Genomic DNA, 19,765 nt, shown 5'->3' with positions numbered 1-19,765 from the left:
AGGCTGACAAAAATGAGGCACAATAGAATTCGGAAATGACCAGATAAACTCTGGGTGCTTAAGCCGTGGACATGCTGATACCTGCAAGCTAGCTTGTCCACATGTAAACAGGTCCTGTGGTCTAGTAAACAACGGTTTACTAGACCACGCAACTACAAGCAACTCTGGCAATCTGATTCATCTGCGGATAAAAACACCAACAGTGACTCTGATGCCCCCTCTGACACAACCAATTCTACCACCAGGTCCCCTTTAGGAGTTCGGACCAAGGACGGTGGTGCCGACAGAGGCGGTGGATGCGCCGAGGTGGTCAGTGGAAGAGGACGGGGACGTGGCAGAGTGGGTCGTCCCCCGCTATATCGGAAGAAATAGTGTTCAATTTATCCACACATAAACTTACTTCGACTGAATTACAGGTACTGGAAAAAGGACTTTCATTCGTTCCTACGGTGAAATTTAATTCCTTTCAGTGGGAAGTAGAGAGATACAAGCTGAATCGTCAGCTCAAGTTACACGAACACTTCAAGGGCGGTAAGAGCTTAACGTCAATGGATGCGGATGAACCGTTGCCTCCTAAGTTAGCTAAGTTACAGAACCGCAGCAAATTTGACCCCATTTCGAACAATGCCACCATTAAGACCTATGGACGCTTATTGAATCACACGGTGACTGTTGGTAATGTATCAAGTATGGACTCTAAATGTTTTAATAACCTGAGTAAAATGGAATATGAATCACTTAGAGATTTGTCCTCTTACACTGATATCACGATACGCCCTGCCGATAAAGGTGGGGGTATCGTGATTCAGGATTTGAGTTCATATAAAGATGAGTTGTATCGTCAGTTAAGTGATGGCATGGTATATCGGGTCCTTAAGGGTGATCCGACGGGCCATTTTGCTCAGATGTTGTGTGAGAAACTACAGGCGGCTGTTGAGACAGGGATCATTTCTAGCACACTCATGAAAGCGTTAATTGTGGAATATCCTGTGGTCCCTGTCTTATACTCGCTTCCAAAAATACACAAATCCCTGGTGAACCCACCAGGGCGCCCTATCATTGCGGCTCGCAATGGTTTATTTCAAAAAGTGGCTACCTATATTGATTCATTACTACAACCGTGTATTGTAAAGAAGAATAGATACTTGATGGATACCACCTCCTTTATTAACCAGTTACAAAGGTTAGGGAATATTCCCACGAACAGCATCTTGTGTAGTATAGACATTTCTAGTCTATACACGGTTATCCCCAATGAGGCAGGGTTGCTTGCAGTACGCAAATTAATAGAGGGTAATCCTTTATATACTGGGCCAGAGGTGGATTTTGTGGTTGACTTGTTAGCTATGATTTTGACCCATAACTACTTTATTTTTGATGGTAGATTTTACCTGCAAACCTCTGGGTGTGCGATGGGGTCCCCTGTGGCCCCGTCGTACGCTAATTCATATATGTTTGTAGCAGAACAGGAAATCTTTTTTGAAAACAGTGCTATTTCTGATGCCATCATGCTGTACTTAAGATACATAGATGACGTATTTGTCATCTGGTCGGGGACAGAGGTGTCATTAAATAACTTCATTGAGACGCACAATCAGTCAGATCACCCCATTAAATTCACCTTCAATATGAGTAGAGACAGCATCAATTTTTTGGATGTCTCCGTACAGTGCAGGAATGGCAATCTCTCTACTGATTTATTTCTTAAGACTACTGATCGTAACACCCTACTTCACTTTTCCAGTTTTCATCCCCTTCCATCCAAATATGGGCTTCCATATTCACAGTTCCTACGAGCTGTTAGGATTTGCAGTGAGAGAGACAAAGCTGTAAATCGGATAGATGATATGATTTACAAGTTTAGACAGAGGGGATATCCCCTTGGAAAATTGCTGCAGGCCAAGGATAAAGCTCTGAGTATGGATCGCCAATCCTTATTAACTCAAAAAATAAGTAAACCGATTAAAACAAGACTACCTTGGATTAACCATTATAACACCAATAGTAGGGCGATTTCCAAGGTGGCTAAATCTCTTTGGCCTATGATTCAATCTGACAAGGATCTGAACATGTCTGATACCACCATCATGCCCACGTACACTAGAGGTAGAAACCTCAGGGATTGGCTAGTTAAAACAGATGTTTCAGATCTAGCCATCAAGCAAAGTGAACAAAATTCATTTTTAACCCTTCGGAAGGGCTGCTTTCGATGTCTTAATTGTACGACCTGTAGATCCCTCCTTACGGGGAATACATTTCATCATCCCTTTAGTGGCAGAAAATACACCATTAATTACAGACTCACTTGTACGACTAAATTCATCATCTATTTAATCAGCTGCCCTTGTGGCTTACACTATGTCGGCAAGACTGACTGCACACTTAGGGAGCGCATGGCCAATCATAAACTTGCCATCAGGAAGGCCATTATGAATGGCACCAGTGACCAGCCAGTGGCACGGCATTTTGCTGTGGCACGACACAGCATAGCGTGTCTCAAATATATCATCATTGACCATGTGCCAGCTAAAGTAAGAGGGGGGAACAGGTCGCTTACACTTTTACAAAAAGAATCCAAATGGATTCATGAATTGCAAACGCTGGCCCCAAGGGGTCTCAACGAGACTTTAGGATTGCATTGCTTCCTGTAGGTAGATCTCTGTATACCCCCTATGTGCGGTGGTTGTAGGGTTAATTTAGAATGTGTTTGTCAAATTTGTGTTATAATCTAGACATTGACATGGTTATGGTTTGCAGGATCGTGAAGGTCTGCTTGCTCTGTATTTGTATCTGTGCCTGATCTGCTGTTTTTAAATCACATACTGTAGGTGTGTAGTTTTTATGTGCTTTTGTATCATGTTTACACTGATTAGTTGATGATGCCTGCGGTGGGAGTGGCGGCAGGATGACGTCATTCATGGGCATCTGAACGCTGGGTCCACGCGGGAGTTCACCGCACATGGGATTGGGATATAAGGTATGAGTTTACTGTGTATTTGTTAACCTGAGGACGAAGTAATTAAACTTCGAAACGTTGTTTCATTACACCTGCCTTTGTATCTTTTGTATTACCGGAGTGCCGCCGTCTGCATACTATTGTTGTCCCGCTGCCATACGGGACTAGGAGGGCACCGGACAGTTGTTTTTTGAGATTGGGAGTGCTGCCGAAGGACCTGTTTATATATATATATATATATATATATATCTCCAACACACATGTACTGTAATTATATATGTGACAAACACACATTTTGCCGCAGTACAGGTTGCCTATAGGGATGGGGATGGGCACTCTGCATTATTAGGCTCTGCCCCTAGTGGCATAATACTGCAATTCACAGGCCATATTAGCCCTCCCCCCCATAGACTTGCTGTTTCCCATATTTTGCCAAAAGGGGCTGGGCTTTTAGCTACCCACGGTCAGTGTGTAAAAGAACGTCAGCCTGTCAGCAGGGGTAGATGGGTACTCAGACCCCCCCGCATGCACCAGTCATAAAGCTAACACTGCTTACACTAAGAATACTATCTTTATAGGAAGCATAAAGCAGTGATAAGAAAATCTATGGAAAATGTTCTACTTAATAGAATGGAAAAATAGTCAAAATACAGTAAGAGCAAATGGATGATACAAGATACAGGCAACTCCCAAATTATTGGCACCCTTCATGGAAATGAGCTAATATTAAAACAGTACATTAAATAAACAACACATGCAATGAGTTTTATTCTGCACAGTATTTATTTTATTTTAATGTTTACTTTAAGGGTTTGCTTTGTTTTTGATTGGATAGTTTATGTGCTACCTCATTATTGCATTTTTTTCTCTTGTTTGGACCAGTATGTTGCTTTCAGCCTATTAATATCTATAAATATTGTCAAGCTCCTTTTGATCTGTGTTACTTACCTGCATTTTGCTATTATATAGTGGATCTCCATTTTGTGATAAGTAATATGTGCAATTACCTATGGTATATTCTTTATCATTGTTGTATTTTGCGTGGTCACTCAATCGTGGTTTTTAATTGGTCTGTTTGGTCAGGTCATCCGGATCCCTCTGTGGCACCAATGGCGATGCTTACTGTGATGTCAGTTTTCTAGTCCGGATAATGTGTATAGAGATGTTTGTCTCTTTGTTTGTGATATTATTTCTGCTGTCTGTTATCTGTCTGCATAATTCGGTCACCCCTGGCTAGAGGTTTCCAGATAAGAGGGCACACTGGGTGCATGCAGCCCTGGTTTGTGCAGTGTTGCACATGATTCTGTGAGTAACTATGGCCCTCATTCCGAGTTGATCGGTCGCAAGGCGAATTTAGCAGAGTTACACACGCTAAGCCTACGCCTACTGGGAGTGTATCTTAGCTTCTTAAAATTGCGACCGATGTATTCGCAATATTGCGATTACAAACTACTTAGCAGTTTCTGAGTAACTTCAACCTTACTCTGCCTGTGCGATCAGTTCAGTGCTTGTCGTTCCTGGTTTGACGTCACAAACACACCCAGCGTTCGCCCAGACACTCCCCCGTTTCTCCAGCCACTCCTGCGTTTTTTCCGGAAACGGTAGCGTTTTTATCCACACGCCAATAAAACGCCGTGTTTCCGCCCAGTAACACCCATTTCCTGTCAATCACATTACGATCGCCGGAGCGATGAAAAAGCCGTGAGTAAAAATACTATCTTCATTGTTAAATTACTTACGCATGCGAATATTGCGCATGCGTACTAAGCGGATTTTCATTGCGATGCGATGAAAAATACAGAGCGAACGACTCGGAATGAGGGCCTATGTTGGGTTTGTCCAACTGATTAAGATTGATGTTTGTATAATCCTATAATCTTTTGATTTGGGTTTATTTATTGTTTGTAGCTATGGATTTGACGTGGGAGAACGCTTAACCCAGAGGCTGCCCTATGTGTATCCTCTTGGACCTATAGGTATTTATTGATCATTGATTATGGCTTTTTTGATATATATTTCTATGCCTCAGATGCACATTGTTTAAACAGAGTATATGTGTAATCACAGTGGCTGAATATCCTTTTTGAGATCCTGCAGCTGTTAACCCTGAGTGGGAGAATGCCTTATCCAGGTGTAGTCTTGTGCACACCTTTCCAGACCCATAGGTATTTATGTGGTAACAAGGTTTGATATATACATTTGATTCTGATACACGTCTATAATAGAGATATCCTTTGATTACAGCAGTGGTTTGGTTGCAGAGCTGTGATTATATGGACATTCTCTACACCTGGTACACAGCAGTTCAGACATACAGCCCTATTGGAATGTGCTGATAGAGGTGAGGAGGTGTGGGCCTTGCATGCATTTTAAGACCAGTGGTGAACACAGGGTGTTATTGTATTCCTCCTTGTAGTCTCACTACTCTGCCACCTGTTTTTGGTATATGAGTTCCTTTTTTCTAAATCTGGTATTATGTAGTAGTTTATGTTGATACAAGCATTGTCGCTAATATTGTTATATATTGGGACCTGGGAGGCTCAGTCATGTTTATGTTCTATTTTTTCTAGATATACTTTTAATTATTCGGCTTCATTATATTATGATTGGATTTGATGATTCATGTATGGCCCTTCTTGAAAAAGATCCTGGTTTTTGGATCGAAACGTCGAAACCTTTTGAGGCTACAATAAAAATTTTCTATTGAAGAAATGTGTGGACTTTATACACAGTGAGAGTGCACCCTCCACCACGTGGAATTCTTGTCTACATTTGCGGACATTTCGTCTGTCGGGAGCACCCACCATTAGGAACTTTGATGAGAGTGCAGAACCCTCTTGTTTATATATATATATATATATATATATATGCAGGCACACACAAATATATATTGTATATGTACACACAAACTTTGAGATTTATACATACATATATATACACATGCATGTATACATTATGCATTTGTGTTAATATACGGCTATTAAAATGTACCATTCTAAAAATAATAAGAAATGAATGTGTCTGTTATCAAGCTTCCTTCTAGGAAATATGTTAATAAATTGTGAATCAGATGTACTGTCCATGTACTTTACAGAAGGACAAAGATGACCTTTGCAGAATAATAATTTTTATTCAGTAATTGGGTAAATGTTACATAAAGTCCATAAACTAATTTAGAGTAGAAAGAGTTATGGAGGTTCACAAGATAAAGTATAAATATTAAACAGGTTATCCAAAAAAGTGATGCATATTGAACATTTTTTAATTTTGTGGTTCATTATGCTTACCTGCAATATTAAACGAATCCACAACTTCCTCACTGTTCTAAATGAATACTGTATATCCTGATTAAAGTAAATGGCCACTAGGTGGCAAGCTTACATTACAATTAGCATGACTTGTCCTATTAATGCACTGTAGTCAAAAAACTATTTCTATACCTACTTTGTAAAAAATTCTTGGTAACTAATGAAACAAATGTTTACAATCATAATTTCTCATTAAAAAACATTAAATGCAAGGCTATGGATGGTAGATAAACTCATCACAACTCTTTGGCAATAAAGTGATCAGAAAAAGAAAGTTATAATGTTTATACGTAATATACTGTATAAACAACCCTTTTGCATTTATGGATTACTGTGGAGTGGTTTACTACTAATAGCTATGCAATTATAATTATAGTTACTATTTAATAGAAACAAAACTGTGACACCAACACCAAAAAACCCAAAGCACTAAAAGAGACCAGGCAGAGTAGGGCATTTTGGTGAAATGAAATGCAGCATTTTGGTAAAATTATCTGTACTGTCCTCTCATTGTTTGTATTTTAAACATATTAAAAAAAATTATTTGAAGTATTTTATTTAGTTGATCTTATGTAGATATAAAAATACTCACAAGTTTTATGTATGTTTGCAACAGTACAGAAGCACTGAATGTGTTTGTTTGGCACAGCATGTTTTGATAAGAAAGTACTGTTCCACTTGTGTTACATGGCTTATTTGAAAAGGTCCCATGGGATGCCTATTGTATTAGTAAACTGCCTACAATGGTGTGTTGTAATCCAATTTGGAGTGCATTGTATGTAGGGAAGGAACATCTAAGAACTAATACAACTACAAATAAACTTCTTTGCAGCTTCAGATGTATGTACAGATCTATCACTTTGCAATTGTCTCTCTGTGAACATTATGCAACCAATTTATGCTTAGCAACATTTTTAATAGCATGATTTGCATGCCATTAGTAAATACCTGTTCTTAAAATTTTGCTCAGACAGGCATAGTTATTGAAGACATACTGGCTATTCTTGGCATAGTCAAATACCGTGTCATTTGTCAACTTTCATTGGCTAAACATTTGCCTTACTAATGGCCTGTATTAATTAGCCATAGTATTCTTTAAGATGCAATGTTGGGTCAGCTGTGCTGGTCTATATGCATTTACTTACACAAATTGGTCATAACACTAAGTGTTTGAAAATGAACAGCTGAAAAACACCAGTAAATACTGTATGTATTTGAATATTTAACTTTAACAACTGCCAATTCATTATGCTCTACAGTAAGCCTAAATAACTTTAGTTTTTTTTTCAAACACACCATGTATCATAAATAGTTTTTCTTCATTGCACTCCATGGTAATTTCTCCAAAGCAATTACATGCTTCATTCTCCATGCAACTCACTTCTCTGTACACATTGCCACCTAAATTATCCACTCGTCTCTTATTAACACTCATGAACATTTTACTTATCTTTATACACTGAAAATAACATCCACAGCCTGTTAACATAAAAAAACATTCAAACCCTCCTAAAGTAATTTATCTCTCTCCTGCTTCTATTAGCTGGTGACATTTCACCAAATCTGGGCCCCAACCACTTGCTCCACTCATATTCTCATGGTTTGCAGTAATATAGAAATCCAGCTAACATCACATGTCTCTCACCCTCCAAGTCACTAAAATGTGCCTTATGGAATGCACTCTCTGTTTGTAACAAATGAACATCCGCCCATGATCTCTTCATATCTATCAACGTCAATCTGCTGGCTATAACAGCAGATTGGCCCATATTACTGAATACCTCTCTGCCTTTTACTCTTGGATGTCATCTCAATACCTCAAACTTAATATTTACAAAATATTATTAATTATATTTCCACTTACAATAGTAGTTACCAACCTGATATCTCAATCACTGTTGAGATTTCGACAATCTGTCCTACTACACAAGCTCACTGCCTAGGTGTCATCCTTGACTCTGAACTGTCCTTTGTTCCCCACATTCAATCTGTCTCAAAATGATATTACATGCATCTAAAAAACATATTCCAAATAAGACCATACCTTACACAAGACCTTGCAAATACTCTAATTCATGCTCTCATTATCTCCTGCATTGAGTATTGCAATAGTCTTCTTACTGGTCTTACCAAAAAGACAAATCTTCCTTACTAGAAGTTAATTGTCATCAGTCTCTCCATTGGTTACCTGTATTCTACCATATTCAATGTAAAATAAGTTTACTCACACACAAGGCCATTAGCCAAACTACTCCAACCTACATCTCTTTGCTTATCTCAAAATATCTCCGTAGTCGACCGCCTCACTTTTCAAAAGATCTATATCTCTCATCCACACTCTTTATTTGCTACCATTCTTGATTGCAGGATTTCCTTTAGGCTTTAAACCATTCTGCAAAATGCCCTCCCACAAACAATAAGACACTCCTCTAGTCTCCAAACTTTCAACTGTTCCTGAAAACTCACCTCTTCAGGCAAGCTAATCAAATTCCAGAACCTCACACATTATCTTCATAAACTTTCCTATCCAATTACATTCCCACTGTACAGTCCTCACTTATTCTCTCTTTCTTCTCCTTCTGACCCTCTTCATAAACTTTCCTATCCAATTACATCCCCACTGTACAGTACTCACTTATTTTCTCTTTCTTCACCGTCTGATCCTCCTGACCCCTGGCCAACATTTTTATGTGACCATATCATACAGCCCACCAAGAACCTTTGCAATCTGGTGGACCATTCTGCCAAAGATAACATCTATCCCTGTGTATCAATACCGGTTTCTCTATAGATTGTAAGATTGAAAGCAGGGCCTTCCTACCCCTATAGTCATCTGTTATTACCCAGTTTTGTTTTATCACTGTTGTTTCCAATTGTAAAGTGCAATGGAATTGTCCCAATCAGTAGGATGCTATCCAATTTACAGCCCATAACCATATTGTCCTTTAAAATGTAAAAAGATAAATATTTTTACTTAAAACTATCTGCAGTATCTTTAATTAGATGACCTCACCATCAGCTGGAGTGTGGAACTCAATTGTAGTGCACAGAGTGGTCCAACCAAATCAAAAGTGGACTGTTGATACTTGATTCAGTTTAGTTCTTTTGAGTTCTACAGAGATAAGTGCTAATTTGTTTTTATCTTGCAAGCATTTTCTAACCTAAATTAATAAACTGTGTATCTGTGAAAATTCACCAGGTAGAATTGCACCTTATATTTCTTTCAATGTTTTAAGATTCTGTGTTTGAGGAGACATTCCTTTGCCATTGATGGTGGTGTCACCTAATTAAAGACACCACAGATAAGCTATTTTTTCCTGAATACATCTACATATATGTATTTAGCAAAAATATTTATTTCTTTTTAAAGGATTATATGCATGGGTGTCGTTTTTTCTTTCTTTTTTTGTGATTCCCGCTACACACATTTTTTGAACTCTATTAACGGAGTGCAGTCAATCCATACTTACTTTGTCCTGTAATTCATCTAGATTTGAATATGTGGTACTAAAACTTTAGTGAATGTCAGGACACTATCATCCGCCAAAGAGGGTGTCATTGTCAAACAAGATTTTACACAGTACAAATCGCAGATGTATGTACAATTGTCTAACTAAATGGTATATAAATAATTGTCCTCAGATCCTACATTTACCTTCAAGCAAGAACTGAATCAGATTCTTATTTGTCTATAGACAACAATTAAATCTTTGCAAAAATCAATAAAGCTATTTAACAAGAATGTCCAAATAATCCCATATTCTCTCCAAAGATTCATAAACACCCTACATGCCCACCTGGGAGGCCCATTATTGCTGCCAGGGACTCCCTATATTACAAGATCTCAAAATACTTAGATTAAAGTCTTCAACATGTGATCCAGAATACCTTTTGGAAAGATACCAACACCTTTTTTTTTTAAATCAAATTACAAGCTTTACGTTATCTACAAGCTGATTGGTGACTTTGTACTTTGGACATATTTATCCTTTTCATAAATATATCCCATGGTCTTGCTATATAGACAACCTATTTATGATCTGGTCTGGGACACAAGAGCAATTTGTCTGCATGTACAGTTTGCATTATAATACTTAGATTCACTCATTCCATTGTTCCGGGATCCCAGCAGTAAGAATACCGACACCTGAAATCTGAAATAAAGTACTGTTCTGCAGATTTACGAAGATGTGAGCCAAGTGATAAGCCATGATAATGGCTGAAAGCTTATATAATACAGAAATCAACTGAGAATATAAATCTGATGTTAAAGCGATAAAATAATGCAAGCCCAGTTATAACAAAAATATTTTTTTTTGTCTGATTTAGTAAACTAAAGTGAAAGGAATGACAAATTGTCAAAAATTATTATTATTATTATTATTATTATTATTATAATAACTACCTGTTAATGTTGAAGTTAGTGAAGAGTCTGGGTCAAAAGTACATCTCCCGCGTCCTCTCTCAACTCTCTGGTGTTCTTGTAGGAATATATGTTCCTGTAAACAAATATCATCATAATGTTAAACAGAAACAAGCTCATAGTCACTCAACAGTGGAAAAATGATCTTCCAGTTTTTAAAGGGTCCTCCAAGCTATGTGTACCTGTATACTTTGTAAAGAAAAAACATATGTAAGATCTGGTTTCCATCCATAATCAGGATCACAAAGATCTTCTTTGGGACAATTGTGAGTTCATCTTCTCATCTACAAACACTTTAAAAATCTAACAGAATTACCATTGCTTCTTAACCCTCTCACAATCCTTTCATTTCTTACAGCCCAAATACATTTCTGCACCCACTTTATCTATGCTTTTGACTCATTTCATACTAAACCTACACCCATTGAGCCTACACTGATTTTCTCACCTGCATGTCTGCAATTCTTCTGCTCTGATTCCCTTACAGTCTCCTCTCCTACTTCCACTTTACCTCAACCTATTTACCTACTTAACACTATGTGAAGGCTTTCTTATACTCCCCACATCACTCAGTGTCTACCTAATAATGTATCTTTATCCTTCCACCCTAGTCTCCTAAACCTCCTCCTCTGTCTCCCCTCCATCCCTCTGTTTCCTTCCCCCTCCTTTCCTGTTACCCCACTTTCATTTACCTCTGCCCCATGGTCCTGCTACCCAACAACGCAGCCCTGCTCCCTTTCTCCATTCCCTGTCACCTCCCCATACCCCCATCCACATCACAACGACCTCCCTCCCTGCCCACCTCCTGCAGTTTCCCCTCCCAGCTCAGGCACCCGCACCATCACTACTCTCTCATCATCCCTGCCCTCAAAGTTAATCTCACCTCATCGCTACAGCAACCCTGATAATCTCATTCACATCTCTCCCACAAACTCATACCCCCTATCCTGTGCCCTCTGGAATGCCAGATCTGTTTGTAACAAACTGGTCCCCACTCATGACCTTTTCATTTCCAACTCCCTACACCTACTAGCCATTACTGAAACTTGGATTACGCCCTCTGACACTACTTCTCCTGCTGCTCTCTCTGCTGGGGGCCTCACATTCACACACACACCCCGACCTGGGGGTCGCCATGGGGGTGGTGTTGGGGTCCTTTTACCTTCTGGTTACTCCTACCAACTCATACCACCAGAACCATCGCTTACATTCTCTACATTTGAGGCCCATGCCATACGCCTCTTCCAACCAGTCCATCTTAGAGTAGCTGTTATTTACCGCCCCCCTGGCACTGCTTCCAAATTCATCGACAACTTTGCTTCCTGGCTTCCTCCCTTCCTCTCTTCTGACATTCCCTCCATTATCCTAGGCGGTTTCAACATCCCTATTGACATCCCCACACAATCCCCTGCCTCTAAACTCCTTAACCTTACCTCTTCACTTGGTCTCTCCCAGTGGACCTCCTCACCCTCCCATGTGAATGGGAGCTCACTGGATCTGGTCTTCACTCACCGCTGTGATATTTCTGATTTTTCCAACTCCCCATTTCCCCTCTCTGACCACCACCTGCTCTCCTTTAACCTATCTCTCTCGACTTCCCCATCTTTACCTCCTAAGGCTACCATCGCTAAGCATAACATTGAAGCTATTGACACCACATTCCTTTCCTCCCTGTTTGATTCACTTCTCTCTCCTATTCTCTCTCTCTCATGCCCTGAACAAGCCACTTCCACATACAATGCATCCCTTACTTCTGCTCTTGACTCTGTTGCTCCACCAACCACTATTCACCCTCGCAAATTAACACCTCAACCCTGGCACACCAAATGCAGCAGATATCTGCAAAAATGCTCACGTACTGCTGAGCGACACAGGAGGAAATCACGCTCTAAGGCAGACTTCCTCCATTTCAAACTTATGCTCTCATCCTTCAGTGCTGCCCTTTCTCTTGCTAAACAGTCATACTTCAAGAACCTCATCTCCTCCCAGTCTTCCAACCCCCGGCGCCTCTTTGCCACTCTCAACTCACTCCTCTGCCCACCTCCACCTCGTCTCCCTTCCTCACTCTCTGCTCTTGACTTTGCCACTTACTTCACATCCAAAATTGACTCCATACGTCAGGACATCACATCACACCAGAACATCAGTAACCAGCTTTCTCCCATCCCTTACCAACCCTCCCCATCCCTCGCACCTACTCTGACATCTTTCTCCCATGCATCTGGAGAGGAAGTCATGGCCCTCATTCGTTCCTGTCCCCTCACCACCTCCCCACTTGACCCTATCCCCTCCCGCCTCCTCCGCTACCTCTCTCCTTCTGCTTGTTCCCATCTTTCCCACCTTCTCCATCTCTCCCTCTCATCAGGCACTGTCCCCTCTGCCTTCAAGCATGCACTCATCGCTCCTATTCTTAAAAAACCTACACTTGATCCAAACACTCTCTCCAACTACCAACCCATCTCTCTCCTCCCTTTTGCCTCCAAACTCCTTGAGCGTATTGTCTACAACTGCCTTACTTCCTTTCTTTCCTTACACTCACTGCTTGACCCATTCCAGTCTGGCTTCCGTCCTCTCCACTCCACTGAAACTGCCCTTACAAAAGTATGCAATGACCTCCATGCTGCTAAATCTAAGGGACAATACTCTATACTTATTCTACTTGATCTCTCTGCTGCTTTTGACACTGTGGACCATCCTCTCCTACTGCAAATTCTTCACTCCATTGGTCTGCGTGACACTGCCCTCTCTTGGCTGTCCTCCTACCTTTCTGACCGTTCTTACTCGGTCTCCTCTCATGACTCCACCGCCCCCTCACTTCCACTAACTGTAGGGGTAACCCCAAGGTTCTGTCCTTGGTCCTCTTCTCTCTCTCTCTATACGTCCTCACTAGGTAAGCTCATTAGTTCTTTTGGTTTCCAATATCATCTCTTTGCTGATGACACCCAAATCTATCTTTCCTCTCCAGACCTCTCCCCTGCTCTCCTCACTCGTATCTCCAACTGTCTCTCTGCTACCTCTTCCTGGATGTCCCAGCGCTTTCTTAAACTTAACATGTCTAAGACAGAGCTGATCATCTTTCCTCCCTCCCGCATAACCTCACCTCCTACAATCTCATTATCTATTGATGGCACTACTATCTCCTCTAGCCCCAAAGTGCGCTGTCTTGGAGTAATCCTTGACTCCTCCCTCTCCTTCAAACCACATATTCAGCACCTCTCACAAACCTGCCATTTTCATCTAAAAAATATTTCCAGGATCAGACCCTTTTTGACCAAGGATGCTACTAAGACTCTTATCCACTCACTGGTCATCTCCAGACTGGACTACTGTAATCTGCTCCTGACTGGCATTCCTGACAAATACCTCTCTCCACTCCAATCTATCCTCAATGCTGCTGCCCGGCTCATCTTCCTCACCAAACGCACTACGTCCACCTCTCCTCTCTTACTAGATCTTCACTGGCTCCCCTTCCCTTTCAGAATCCATTTCAAGCTTCTCACACTTGCTTACAAAGCCCTCACCCACTCCTCTCCCATCTACATCTCTGACCTTATCTCCCTTTACACTCCCACCCGTCCTCTTCGCTCTGCTAATGCACGCCGACTCTCCTGCCTACGGATTACTTCCTCCCACTCCTACCTCCAAGATTTTTCACGTGCTGCACCACTTCTTTGGAATTCCCTACCTCTCCCCCTCAGACTCTCCACCTCTCTACAAAACTTCAAATGATCTCTCAAGACCCACTTCTTCACCAAACCCAGCCAAATCTCATCCTAACCCTCTGTTCTACGCTCTCTATGTACCCCATCTGAGTCACCCCTGTCTGTCTACCCCTCCCCTTTAGAATGTAAGCTCTCACAAGCAGGGCCCTCTTCCCTCATGTGCTTATCCTTTCTTACTTTAATAATCTTCAACTGCACCACATCCAGCAGTCTTCTGCCACCTGATACTTATTCCAGTGTCATCTGCTGATGTAACTATGTTTATTTACCCTGTACTTGTCCTATACTGTCATCAACTGTAAGTTGCTGTTTTCCTGTTTGATTATTTGTTTATGTATTCTGTAATTGGGTGCTGCGGAACCCTTGTGATGCCATAATAATAAAGGATAATAATAATAATAATAATAATAATAATAATAATAATAATAATAACAGTGGCTGGATATGGACAGCATATTTTTGTGGTAGTACTCAATGGTGCTGACTACTGGTATCTATTTTTCTTCTCTAATAATAATAATAATAATAAAATTATTTATATAGCGCTCTTTCTCCATTAGGACTCAAGGCGCTTAACAGATAATTGCAGTACATATACAGTATGGATGTACCCTGCACTTGTTCGAAATACCTACCTCTCCATTTGCACCACAGGTATTGCCAGGAACATGGCGCAAGTGCCATTTTTCTGGAAATCCATGCCGTAGAGAACACTGGACGCCATGTTTCTGGAGAACTGTGCATTCACACTACAGAAATCTATACAATATTCTTGGAGATTGGCAAAAGCGCAGCAGACTCTGGCAAGTGCAAAAATGTACTGCAGAAAAAGATGGTGCCCCTGCTGCAGACCCTAATAATACAAATGAGATCCATAAGAGATGCAATACTCCTCCGAAAAGTGCAGTTTTTGCAAGATTTAATGCAATTATACATTTGCTAAATCTCACCCTAAGTGAATACTGCAATCATGTTTTTTTGTATTGATGTCTGGTAAAACTTGTGAATAGAGAGCTGAAGCAGGCCTCCTATACATAGAATTACTTCTAGATGAAGGAAAAATAGAGTTAAGCTGGGCATACACTATACAATTATTATTATATTTGGCTAGTTGAAATGAAAATCTGATAATGGATGAGAGCAAATGACAATTGACCATTTGCTCCCAAACTCTGGAAAAAGGACAAAACCTGTTGTTGAGACAAATTGGTTTAACCAATTTGTGTAAATTACTTCATGATAGTATTACTTGCCTACTTTTCAGAAAAAAAATAATGTCAATAAATGTACTACAAAATTATATGTTGCAAAATACAGTGCAAAACATATATATTGCAAAATGCTAAATTATATTGTTTTAATAACTTAAATTATTCAAAACTTGGGAAGCCTGGAAATTCTTAAATCAGGGTGACTCATAACATCTCACGTGATGTGTCCATTCATTCCCACATGTTGATCATTTCAGCTGAAGTGAGATTACAAATATATGATAATATCTATTGGATAAGGTTATAACCTTAGAGACTGGAACTATTTTGACACTGACATATCCTATGAATACACAATAAGGAAATGAAATTAAATGAAAAACAGCCATTTAAGCTCTTAGGTAAAATGATAGAGATTTCAAATAATATAAAATATATTTTAATAATAATGAAACAATAAATTTGCTTAGTATGGCATCACCGCAGTTCTCAGTAAAAGTCATTTGTGAACTGGAAACCCATGGAGAAGCAGATCATTCTACTTCATGCAAATTGATATATTTTAGCACCAGATGCTTAGACGGGTTCACTACGGCTGGCCGGCGGTCGGGCTCCCGGCGACCAGCATACAGGCGCCGGGAGGCCGACCGCCGGCTTACCGACAGTGTGGCGAGCGCAAATGAGCCCCTTGCGGGCTCGCTGCTCTCGCCACGCTACGGGCACGGTGGCGCGCTACGCGCGCCACACTATTTTATTCTCCCTCTATGGGGGTCGTGGACCCCCACGAGGGAAAATAAGTGTCGGTATGCCGGCTGTCGGTATGCCGGCTGTTGGGCTCCCGGCGCCGGTATACTGAGCACCAGGAGCCCGACCGCCGGCATACAGAAGACCACCCGCTTAGACTGGTATTCCAGTATCCATCTATGGGCCTAATTCAGACCTGATCGCTGTTGTGCATTTTCGCACAGCAGCCGATCAGGTCTGAACTGCGCATGCGCGGTGCATGCCAGACAGCCGATGGCTGAAACATCGCAGGTGATCACTGGGCGGGAGGGGGCGGGCTGGCGGCATTTGGCCGCCATTTAGGGGGCGCGGTCCAGGCTATGCAGGTGTGCCCGGACCATTGGGGGTGGCAGGCCGCTGCGGCTGCGTGACATCACACGCAGCCGCTGCGACCCTCACAGTGATGAGTAGCTCCTGCGAGCACGCAGGAGCTGCGCTGGCAGGGACCTACTCCTAAAGTACAAAAGCATCGCCGCTGTGCGCTGTGTGATGCTTTTGTACTTGTGTGGGGAGGTCGGGCCTGACATGTAGGGCGGACTAGCCCTGTGCTTGGCGTCCCGCCTCATGTCTGTGTGACTGATTGTAGATGTGCTAAATTTAGCACATCTACAATCAGGTCTGAATTAGGCCCAATACGTGGTGCAACACTTCCTTAATTAATACTCATACCTACTGTAATTAATTACTATGTTTACATTCTTTGCTGAAAGTATACGATATCCTCAATCTGGTTTCTGATACTAGATACTGCAATTTTCTCCTAGTACTAGCCTGCTGAAACAGTTGGCATGACAACTTTGATATCAAGCAATGTATGCTTTCCTTCTAAAGCTAGGTACACACTAACCGATATACAGTAGTGCCCAATTGTCACTGACGATGCTTCATCAATTTCATCACCCATCGGAGGTGTATGCATGTCAGTCCAGCTGAATGCAGCATTAATCACTGTCGGCATCAACAAGTGTGTATGCACATGCCTATGCTTGCCCCGCACCTGGGTCCTGCCGACACTGACATCGCTGGGTACACACATCAGCTAGTGTGTACCCAGCATCACATATTTATGCAATCCTATTGTACAACTACAGCTGCTTGTAAGGGGTGGTAGTCATGTGACCGCCGGTCAGCTGACCGACAGTCACATGACCTCCTCCATGAGCCCGACGGCTCACTATCCCGATGGTCGGCATGCCGACCAACAGGGACTATTTCCACTCGTGGGTGTCCACGACACCCATAGAGTGGGAATAGAACCCGTGGCGACCGCTGGTCGCCACCGAGCCCGCAGCGTGGCGAGCGCAGCGAGCCCGCAAGGGGCTTGCTGCACTCGCCCCTCCCCGCTGGGATCCCGGCGTCGGTATGCTGCCGGGATCCCGGCGTCGGTAAGGTGACCGGCGGTCAGGAGACCGCCGGTCACCCGTACTACACCCCTTGTAAGTCCTCTATTTTAATTGGCAACATGCCTGATGCATAATGTAAAATGCAAATACATATTGCATGGGTTCATAGCAGCATAATGAACCTGACATGAAACATTTCATTATATTGGATAAAAATGGAAATTATCTTTAAAATTCTTTTGTGCAAAATCAAAGAGTAATACTAAAATTAAATGGAAAATATACCCTGTGTATAAACAAAATGTTCAATTTCTGATATGAATATACCAATCAGACATGTGAAGCTGATATTATATTTTTGGCAAAAATCTTCAATAAATATTTACTTTTTTTGTTTGGATTAATATTTAATTTTTTTGTTGCTATTTACAGTATGTACTTTTTTCTTTTATATATTTCCAGGAAGAAAAATTTTAATGTAGAAAAAAAGCACATTTCAGTTTGGCACTTTTGTTTAACATTAATAATCTAAAAGTTTGATATTTTTTCTTAACGTTTGAGGGTTTTTTTTTAGTCCATTTCAAAACAACACTCAACAAAACAATACAAACTGGCCTGTACATCAAAATGATAATAGCACACAAGCAATACTAATGTCACAGAAAAAAATAGAAATATTAATCCATTGGCACCATACTAAATAGCTTGTCCACCTTGTATACTGATTACAATGAATTTCTAGACTAATGTATGACACTTACAACATGAACTACAGTATGTGTAATATTTTGGATGTAAAAAAAAAATGAAAGAATTGGCAGAAAAAAGTATGTTTTTCTAAACACACAGTTATCACAGTTATATACAGTAAGTGTCTGACGTACTGTATCACTGGTTGTCTAGAAGTATCTTTTCCGCACATCATATACTCAGACATTCAGTGGAAAGTACACAGAATTGATACTGTCACACAGTTTAATTCTAGCTCACCTTAAAAGCAGGGAAGATACATATTGGGGGGGAGGAACGGAGAAATGAAAATATATAGTATCATGCCGTTAAGGCACTGAAATGATATAAACAAGAGAAAGTGATTTTCATCTGACCTTGGATCAGTGCATCATTAAAAGAGAACAAAACACAGTTCTCTGTATTATTTGCTATAGTCTACAAGAAAAACTATAGTAAAGGGGGTTAGGTGCGAGCAGCTCATCCCCGCAAGAAAGTCCCAAAGTCTGGCAACAGAAGGGGCCTCGAGGGGGGTGAGCTTGGGTGCTGGCATTTACATGAAGTTGCAACAGCAACTCATGTCCCTCGTGAGCTGCTCGCAGCTAAATCGATTCATCCCAGAAAGTGAACACATTCTTTGATAGTCAGTCCTGTAATGTAATGATATTCAAATCATTGAAACACATAGATGGCATACTCTTCATTATTCTTTTAACTGTTTGTACCTGCTTTCTATATCTGCCTATACCGGTTGCATTTACTACTTTTCTTCAGCCCTTAGTTTTCCTGACTGCTCATTTCTTTCATCTGCCATGTCAGTCACCACTGCCTACTGCTGTCTTTTCGCAAACTGCCTTACTTCCTTTTCAGTCACCATCCCAGTGTCTACACCTCTATTTTTAAGCAGAGAGACATAAAGTCTCTTATGTTTATACATTAAGCTGGTCATACACTAGACAAGTGGTTCCCAAACTTGATCCCCAAGGACCCCTAAAAGTTCACGTTTTTGCAGGTCTCATGTGGATTTTTAAAATGTGACAGATAGTGATACACCGTGCACCTGCCGGGTGACCTGGAAAACGTGAACTGTTAGGGATCCTTGAGGACCGAATTTAGTAATCACTGCACTAGATTATCTTTCATCCAGCCATCCAACCAATCATCGATCCAAAGCAGTACTCCACACTTCTGACCAACTTGTTCATCAGACCAGCCAGTGAGCTGACTTTTTCAGCAGACCAGCCATTTCTCCAACTTGTCTCTCTACTTCAAATCATTTATTTGTTAAAA

General features: G+C 41.0%; 1 protein-coding gene across 1 annotated transcript in view; it reads right to left on the bottom strand.

Moving 5' to 3' along the window:
* The window catches only part of SEMA3E (semaphorin 3E), a 283,348-nt gene that overhangs the window by 39,299 nt on the left and 224,284 nt on the right, over nt 1-19,765 (bottom strand). Inside the window, exon 5 of the mRNA XM_063926934.1 lies at nt 10,670-10,763. Coding sequence (XP_063783004.1) covers nt 10,670-10,763 — 94 coding nt within the window. The remainder of the gene's footprint in view (nt 1-10,669; nt 10,764-19,765) is intronic.

This window comes from Pseudophryne corroboree, chromosome 6 (assembly GCF_028390025.1).
Source record: "Pseudophryne corroboree isolate aPseCor3 chromosome 6, aPseCor3.hap2, whole genome shotgun sequence".
Taxonomy (NCBI): Eukaryota; Metazoa; Chordata; class Amphibia; order Anura; family Myobatrachidae; genus Pseudophryne; species Pseudophryne corroboree.
Note: the sequence above shows the minus strand (reverse complement) of the source record. Positions and strands in the feature narration are given on the sequence as shown.